General features: G+C 30.8%; 1 protein-coding gene across 2 annotated transcripts; it reads left to right on the forward strand.

The window, feature by feature from the left end:
• Positions 1–869: 869 nt before the first annotated feature.
• LOC115890523 (long-chain fatty acid transport protein 4-like) lies at positions 870–9343 on the forward strand. 2 transcript variants are annotated; one of them, XM_030910772.1, is made up of 10 exons: positions 870–1022; positions 2901–3004; positions 3068–3218; positions 3288–3525; positions 3579–3774; positions 4089–4290; positions 4350–4542; positions 5098–5217; positions 7038–7348; positions 8874–9343. In XM_030910772.1, the coding sequence occupies exons 1-10, from the start codon at positions 1020–1022 to the stop codon at positions 9183–9185; spliced, it is 1830 nt and encodes a 609-aa protein (XP_030766632.1). In that variant the 5' UTR covers positions 870–1019; the 3' UTR covers positions 9186–9343. The 2 variants fall into 2 exon arrangements, with proteins under 2 accessions (XP_030766632.1, XP_030766640.1); XM_030910780.1 differs by lacking the exon at positions 2901–3004 and having other exon boundaries at positions 908–1022.
• The last annotated feature ends 291 nt before the right edge of the window (positions 9344–9634 follow it).

Genomic DNA, 9634 nt, shown 5'->3' on the forward strand with positions numbered 1-9634 from the left:
TCACTAAAAAGCTTAAAAAGTGGCGCTTTTTATGAAGTCATGGCCAACTATGGTTTCCATTTAAAAAAACATGTTTGTGTCATATGTCAAAAATGACAAGCTTTAGAAAAAATCGGAGAACACAAACTCATTAGGGATGTCATTATCTACAACTTTTATCTGAAAACTTTTTGTATAAAAGTGATTATAATGGAATTAGGAACAATTTTTAAAATAGCCAAAATTAGTTTTTTTTCGAAATATCTAGTAAGCCATGAACTTTTTCAAAAATCTGAAAGGCGCACATTTATGACCCCACAAAACTGCAATTCTTTCCCCATTTAACCGACTCTCTATCTCCAGTAGTTTCCGAGATACTCATAGAGCATAGAGAACATCGTGGGAAACTCACTCTGTATACGTGAATATAATATTTTGTATTGAGAACATGATATGTAGGTATTTATTTTTAAAAAATTTTATATAGTTTTATGTTTGTTTAAATATTCCAATATAGAACTAGTTGCACTTTTCTCTAAAAACCGTAAAAATGGAAATTTACGTTTATTATGTTAAATTTTTGCCTAAATTTTAAACGTTTTATTTTTGAGAGATACTGTTTTATTTTAGTAGACAATGAAATAGAGACTATTATCAAGAGCAAGTAGGTGGACTTTAAAAACTCAAATTTTACCCGTGTGTCCTAGATTCTTCGCCACATTATAAATTCCACTATCTCAAATGCTAATAATAACATCTCTTAGCAAAATAAGTTTAAATCTGTCCAAAAATTGATAAAATGTTTTTATTAGTGATCTAGTTTCTAAAATAGAGAGAAACAACAAAAATATCCTATTAAAATCAGGGACAGTTTTAGTACTTTTATCAGTACTCTTACTATCAGAGCAGATACGGTAAATCTATTCAGCCAATGCAGGGATTGGATTATATTTAAGTCGTTTATTATTTTGTGAGTGAAAGTACAGTCAATCTTCAGTGTCTTCGAGACGCTGCTGTTGGTTAGTGGTAATATTTAAGAAATGGTAAGTTTCTACAAAACATTCTCGATTTTAACTATTAAATTTATGATTGTTTAACAACTTATCATCAAGTTTACATATTATCTCAAGTTATTTTAACAATGGTAGTTTTATAGTTTAAAAAAGACAATATTTTACATTCTTAGATTTTAGAAAATTTAAATACCTATTTTTCTAGTTTTATTTACAGGTTTTTCTGCAAATAAATAATTAAAATATCGTACACATAACACCAAAATTTGAGAATAAAAAAGAATAATTATTTGTTATAGAATATATACTAACTTTAAAATAACATATTATTTTCTATAATAGTAAACTTGTATGTAGTAATACTATAATATAGAATGAAAAACTCACAAATTAATTATTGATAAAAATCTTTGTATGTTTTTTTTTTCAAATAATTTTCAATAACTGTAAAAAAACAATTCTAATTATTATTTTTTAATTTCCAGTTATTTATATTTCATACATTATATTTTTTTATAAAATTATCTATTCCTAAGGTAAATGTCAGGCGTAAATTTGAATTTTATTAATATTAAGCAAGGTTGTTCTCATTGAAGGCATTTTATAATAAAATCAGTTATTGCTCATCAGTCATTTTCGTCTATACAGAACTATTTTTGCTATAAAAAAATTCTGTTGTACATTTTGAAAATTACTTTTGATATTTTTTACAGAAGAAAATCTCAGGCAAATAGATATACTTTAATTGAACTTTAATTACATAAATAAACGTTTCTTGACGTACTATTATAGTTGGTTAACGTAAAAGAAGTAAGTAATTGTAACACCTAGTACAGTAATAATTTTAGCCAATTAGGAAGTCAATAAAATTCCAAATCAAATGAATAACAAACAAACAACTGAAACAACAATAATTTTTGAATGAATATTATACTACATATCTACAATAGTAGGAGAGCCCAAGCGGGGATTTTGGTATTTAGTCAAGCGCGGCAGAATCAGTGGCGGATCCACAAGTGGGCTTTGGGAGCTCAAGAACTTGTAAGACCTGTTGAACTTGTACACCTATTCTAGGATATTGCCCTCTATTTTAATGGGTATTTGTACATTTTGGTTCTTTCCAAATACCATGACTTTGGTTTTAGAGGAATTGATCCTCATCCCGTATTTCTTACAGGAGCTTTCAAGTCGCTCCACTAAGGTCTGGAGTTCAATATCAGAGTCGGCAATAAGAACTGTGTTATCGGCAAATCTAATGTTGTTAGTGACTTCGCCGTTGACTTTAATACCGCAATCTGTTGAAGAGAAAGCTTCCCGAAAAATCGCCTAAAAATAAACATTAAACAACGAAGGAGACAGCACACATCCCTGTCTTACTCCTCTCTGTATATTGACTAAATTGGAATTGTCATTTTCAACTTTCGTGTGTGCTGTTTGTTGCCAATACTTATATATATTTTTCAGAAGTGTTACATCTTTGCTGTCAACTCCCAACTCATACATTTCGATAACGGTTCACTTAACATAACCAAATATTCTGTAAACTTTGACATAACATATCCCTTTTGAATGCCTATTTTTTTCTGTTCTTATTTTCTACCTCTTCGTATGGCTATCCTCATCATACAAACCGGCAGATTAATTAGAAACATCTGGGGCACAGGCACTATTAATATCTATCCGAAGTATTTCCTCGTGCCTTTTTAATCTTTACATTTTTGAAAACCTGTACACTCTCCCCACACCAGTAAGAGACCATACATTATCATAAAACCGTTTTTTAGCAATCTAATTTTCACATTACAATGTTTCCCCACGACACGCTCGAGGAAATTCATATTTAGCCACTTGGGCTCCCCTACTACAATGCTTTGTCCACAATCAACATTATTATTATTTATTTTGCAGATTATGTACGTCATTACTTGTTTATTGCTGATATTCTTTAGCCTGTTGATAAACAAACACAAATTTATTGTCAACATAGTTAAAACGTTGCCCCGAGATTTTCTGTAAGTTATTAGGCCTTTACTTTACTAATACTGACAATACTAAATTCCAAATGTGATTTTTAGAGCAATTCGACGTATGCTTAAGCTAAACTGGAGACTGAATGAAGTTGAGAAAAACGGAGACACTATTTGCAAGATTTTTGGGCAAATTGCCAAAAAATATCCTCATAAAATAGCTTTATATTACGAAAATGAGAAGTGGACTTATAGAGAGGTAGATAATATTTATACATTTATACAATATGTCATTAAGATAGATACTACTGCAATTTTATTTCTATAGCTTGATTTGTTCAGCAACCAGATAGCAAACTATTTTGCAAGCAAAGGATACGTAAAACATGATACTGTAAGTCTACTACTTGAGAACAGGCCGGAATATATAGCAATATGGCTTGGTTTGTCAAAAATTGGAGTTATTACAGCTTTGATAAATACAAACTTAACTTCCAATCTTCTGATCCATTCTCTGAAAGTAGCAAGTAGCAAAGGATTTATTTTTGGATCTGACTTTTCAAAAGGTAAATAAATATTTTCTAGTTCATAACAAAGTAAGTTATATGTATTTTTTTAGCTGTTTCTGATATAACTGACTCCATTGCCGACATACATTTATTCGAATTCAATGATAAGTGTAAAGATGAATTGTTACAGCAACCTTCAACTTTACCAGACGAGATATTAAATGTAAAACTGAAAGATACGTTATGTTATGTTTATACATCTGGAACAACCGGTCTACCCAAAGCTGCCCCAATATCACACAAAAAGTAATTTTCAGTACACAGCGAGATATCTATGCATATTTTCAAGAGTTTACAAGTTTACATTTCACTTGATGAATATAAGTTTGTTCCACGTAAATTCCAATAATTCTTTAATAAAATTAATAATTCAAATATAATATTAAAAATATAATAAATTAATTCAAACATTTTTATTATTGACATTTAGAGAAAAATGATAACAAAAATTTTTGCTTGTTCTAAAACCATTAATCCCGTTTATACTTTTCCAAATTTCCATACCGCTTTAGAGAAAATTAACTTATTATTAGTCTCATTAACGTATTATATTTTTTTAGGCTTGTTTTTCTTGGTTACACAATTACTTACATGTTAGGATTGACAGAAAAGGACACGTTTTATAATCCATTACCATTATACCACGTGGCTGGAGGTTTATTTGCCATTTCCCAAACACTATTAGTAGGGATTCCCATAGTCTTAAAGAAGAAATTTTCTGTCAAGAACTATTGGACGGATTGTGAGAAATTTGGCTGCACAGTGAGTAAAAAAGCAAACTATGACAGGAATTTTAAGTAACATTTATTCATTAATTTTAGATTTCTAACTACATAGGAGAAATATGCAGATATTTATTAAGTGTTCACAACCCCGATAAACCAGTCAATCATAAGGTTCAAAAAATGTTCGGTAACGGTCTAAGACCGGAGATGTGGGATGCATTCGTTAAAACGTTCAAAATTCCACATATGTATGAGGTATACGGATCTACTGAGGGCAATGCATCTCTTGGTAAGTAATTAGTAGTAGGAAAGCTTCATTCAGAACCTCCCAATTAGTGGAATAAATTAGTGGTTTCAATTACACTTTATATCTTTTAGTTTACGATCATTCACAATGTCTAAAAAACACAATTAAAATTAATAAAATATCCTAGCACATTCCTAGCAACAGCTTGCTATCTGTTGTATCCATAGATAAAGCATAATATTTAGCTTATAAAACAATAAACTTTTGATTTCTAACCAAAATTGTTCTTGACAGGTGATAATCAAAGGCCAAAATGACATTCCTCGCAAATTTTGTAGTATAATTGGTGGAAAAGTCAAAAGTTTGTTAACTTTTTCCACTAATTGAAAATTGCTACCACTAATTATGACGTTCTGAATGCTATTTGGCTTACATTAAAATTAGGAGAACAAACTTCTACGGTTAATTGAAACTACCACTGATTTCGAGGTTCTAAATGAAGCTGAAGCCTAATTAATCATGGTATCTCATTGTCATATTTTAGTATTTGGTTATTTAGATATTTAAATATGTGTAATAATTGTTTCTCAATTTCAGTTAATCTGGACAGTAAAACTGGAGCAATAGGATTTTTACCTATATGGGCAAAATTTTTAACTCCAGAATCTATCATCAAGTGTGATCCGGATACAGGAGAGCCCATAAGAAATTCAAAGGGTAAATTTTATTACTATTATCATTATCATCATCATCTTCAGCTTATTCAACCATATCCAATTATGGTTTGATAATAACCTCCCTCACATATTTAGATACTCTCTTTGTAGTGGGGCCTATTGTTGTCTATTGTTTGCTATGCGGGCCCAAGTTATCCCTGCTAATTTCCTAATATCATGGTCCCATGTTAGGTTTGGCTAGGTCTTCTAGGTCTAGACTTCTTCTAGGTCTGTTGATTCCTCTTGGGAACCATGCTGTAATCTTTGTGGTACATCTGTTATCCGCTCTTCTAGCCAGGTTGGTGTTATGCCCATTGCCACTTGAGAGATCTGATTCTGTAGATGATATTTATTACCTGGGTCTTTTGTCGTATCCACTCTATCCTTTTACGGTCTTTTTTGGTTATCTCCAGCATATTTCGTTCCATTGAGCGTTGTGCGACCTGTAGTTTCTGCCTGTCTGCTTTCATCGCCTCTTTATTTTAATTTTATACTAGTGATGGTCTTGTTTTTGATTTGATTTAGCTTTCCCTGGTGCCCTAGCCTTCCCCCTTGTCATACCTGTTGATTGCATCCTCTTTCTTCTTTCTTCTCTTTTTTTCCTTGTATTTGATTGCATTTTTTGTTTTTTGTTTTATATAATTACTTAATTTGTGTATTTATATATTTTTGAATGTCTGCGGGGCTGTGCGACATAAAAACATTTAATGTTTTTGTATATCGTTTTTTTTTTATAATCGCGACACAGTCCCTTTTACCTAATTTTTCTTTTGTTTGTATATTGGTATTTGGAGAGAAGGGTAAATAAACTATTTGAATTGGAATTTGAATTTGAATTTAGTTTCTTTATAATGTCTGCTCTAAGTGTCCAGGTTTTGCATGCATAAGTCATAACCTAAGGTCATAACTGGTAGGACACATTGGTCGAATCTTCTCGTCTTTAGATAAGGTAGCATTCTAGATTAGAATATGATTGAGTTTCTTCCATAAGTACTTCCTATAAGTATGATTAATAAGTACTTCATGCTAACTAAAAATTCTTCTGTTGATTTCTATTAGTAGAGATACGCTGTGTATTAGTTGTCCCAAATATATAATTTTTTTTCTACTATTTCCGGTATTGTGTTATTTATTTCTAATTTACTAGATATTTAGAATGTCTTTTCTGTCTACTAATTCGTTGTACATTACTTTAGTTTTTTTAAATTCATTTTGACACCTACTTTATTGCTGACTGTATTTAGTTCGTCAATTTGTGCTTGTAGCTCTTCAGGTCTATAGAATTAGAACTATGTCATCAGCGAATCTTAGATGGTTAAGATATCCTCCATCTATTTTTAACCCTTTGTTGGTCCAGTCCAGTTGACAGAAGATTTTTTCTAGTGTTGCTGTAAACAGCTTTGGGGATATCGCATCTCCCTGTCATACTCCTTTGTCAGTTGGGAGCTCTAGGGTTGTTTTATATATCATTACTCTTGCTTTGGCTTCTTTGTATATATTGGCGAGTTTCTATATAAGACCTGTCAATACCTTTTTTCTGTAGGACTTCTATTATTGCCTTAATGTATATAGTTGAAAGAGTTAGCTAGAGTTGAAAGCCTTCTCAAAGTCTATAAAGGCTATGGCTAGTGGAAGTTCATATATTTGTGATAGTTTCACTCAGTGTATGTATGTGACCGATCGTGCTGAAACCGCTTCTAAAGCCTGCTTGTTCTGGTGGTTGTGTAGAGTCTAGCGTGTTTTGTATGCTGTAGTTTATTATTGTAACAAATTACTATTATACCAGATTATTATTATGAATTAAACATATTGTGCAATTAGGTTTTTGCATAAGATGTAAAACAAACGAACCAGGGTTGATGGTGGGAAAAATATCTACCAAGAAAGAATTCTTAGGATACACAGACGAAAAGGCTACACAAAAGAAGATTTTACTAGATGTTTTTACAAGAGGAGACAGATATTTTAACACTGGCGACATTTTAGTACAAGACGAATTGGGATACTTCTATTTCAAAGACAGAACTGGAGACACTTTCAGGTGGAAAGGAGAAAACGTAGCAACTAGTGAAGTTGAAGGAGTTGTAACAGGTTTCTTGAAGTTTTACGATGTTATAGTTTACGGTGTAGAGGTAAATAGATTTCTTATAATTTTTAAGTTAACTTAGTCTTGCATTTCTAGCAATTGTAATTATATTAATTGTAGTCAGTAATATCCTCGATTATGAGTCAATTTTGTTATGAATCAAGGTACCAATTACCTATGGTAATATATAAATAACCAAGAAATTGTATTCGGGATAGTTTATTCTGCAGATAAAAACAAGTAAAAAGTTCGTATAAATTTATGTATTAAAATGCTTTGTTTCGGAGATAGAGGGTGTAGAAGTTTCATTTTTATTTCAATTCTTTTTTTCAAATAATTTCTAAGCTAACGCAGATAATTGGATAAAAATTGGTGTCTGGGTCTTTTTTGGCATGAGAATGACTCCTACTCCTACTTGTAGAGGGACGTCACTTACATATCTTTTAGTTTTTTTGAAGAGTAATAATTTTTTTATCCGTACCTGTATTACAAAACTATTGAGTAAAAAATATACATTTCCGTCGCTTTCTACGTAAAAAATGTCTCTTGGTAAAAAACGCTACGAGTAATGGTTCCCAAGATATTTAGAATCGAAATAGTCAATACATGTCATAATAAAATTATAAAAATTATACATGTTGACTGGATAATTATTAGTCTAATATAATAAATTTGAAATGTTGTTGTGCCAAAGATTCAACAGAAACTGTTTTATCGTATTTTGTTCTAAAAAAATTATGATTAACTTAAAAAAATAAAAAGTTCCCAAATTTATCATTTCAGTCAATAACTATCTCGTCAACATGTTTATTTTTTGTCAATAATGACATGTATTGATTATTTCCATTCCAAATGTCTTGAAAACGTATATTTGAAATGTATATGTATATTTTTTACTCGGTAGTTTCATACAGGTACGGACGAAAAGTTATTACTCTTCAAATTAGTTAAAACATTGCTAAAAACTTAAAAGTGGCGCCCCCTACAAGTAGAAGTCATAGTGACATCGAAATCAAATTTATAATGCAAAAAACTCACCGACACCAATTTTACTCCAAATATAGACGTTAGTTCAGAAATGATTCATAAAAAAACAAAATACAAATGAAATTTCTACACCCTGTATCTATGAAACGAGGCATTTTAGGACAAACATTTATACGAACTTTTTTACTTATTTTTATCTGCGGAATATGCTGCTGAAGTTTCCCTAATACAAGTCGGACCACCCTGTATTTTTAGGACTATCCAACTTTTCCCTTAACAGTGACTTAAACCACAAATATTCATGTTTTAAAGTTTTATCACTCTTTACGTTGTATCTTCTTTTATTTTGAACTGAAAATAATCATCTTTGTAAAAAAGATATATGTATATTAATAAACAAAACAAAATAAATATTCCTCTATTGAACTTAGTTTTGACAAAAAATATATTTAACACGCATCATCTACATTATTCTTCTTTAAATTGACAATCGTTACATCACTACATACATGATAGTTTTCTTAAATTGTGTAAACGATTAATTTCAATGCTCACGGAATACTTTAATTAAACAAAAATTTCAGATACCCGGTACTGAAGGAAAGGCCGGCATGGTAGCCATCGTCGATCAAAGCAAAACCATAGACTTAAAAGAACTAGCCAAAGAACTGAAATGTAAACTACCATCTTACGCCATACCCATATTTTTAAGAATACTCTTATCTGCTCCAATTACAGGAACGTTTAAATTGCAGAAAGTCGATCTGAAAAAAGAGGGTTTTGATGTGAACAGAATAAAAGACGATCTGTACTTTTATGACGCCAAAGTGTCAGAATACGTTCCCCTGACGACTGAAATCTATGAGAATATTATAAGTGGCAAAATTAAGTTATAATTTAATATTTTATGTGACATAAATTGCTTGCATGTTTTAGACAAATTTTAGATTTATATTTATATAAGACTGAGTAGTTACGGTGTTATAAATAAAATAGGTATTTAATATTTTTATACCAGTAAAGAAGAATTTTATAAAATAAAACAACCTCAATATTTTTTTGTTTTATTCATAGCTTTGAATTGGGCTAGTAACTAGAAAACCACGCGTGGCACTCTGTAAATTAAATAGCATTTCGGTGACTGCAAAATGAAAACAGTAAATCACCACAATACACCAAAACACTTTTACTTTTACACTGGACGCGCGTTTCGCTAACCATGTTAGCATCATCAGCAGATCGTTATAAACTAGTTTAAAAAAAATAAAATAGTTTAAATTAGTCTAAAATAGTTTATAATCATCTGCTGATGATGCTAACCTGGTTAGCGAAACGCGCGTCCAGT

The sequence above is a fragment of the Sitophilus oryzae genome, unplaced genomic scaffold, assembly GCF_002938485.1.
Source record: "Sitophilus oryzae breed Bouriz unplaced genomic scaffold, Soryzae_2.0 scaffold_1178_pilon_pilon, whole genome shotgun sequence".
NCBI classification, from domain to species: domain Eukaryota; kingdom Metazoa; phylum Arthropoda; class Insecta; order Coleoptera; family Curculionidae; genus Sitophilus; species Sitophilus oryzae.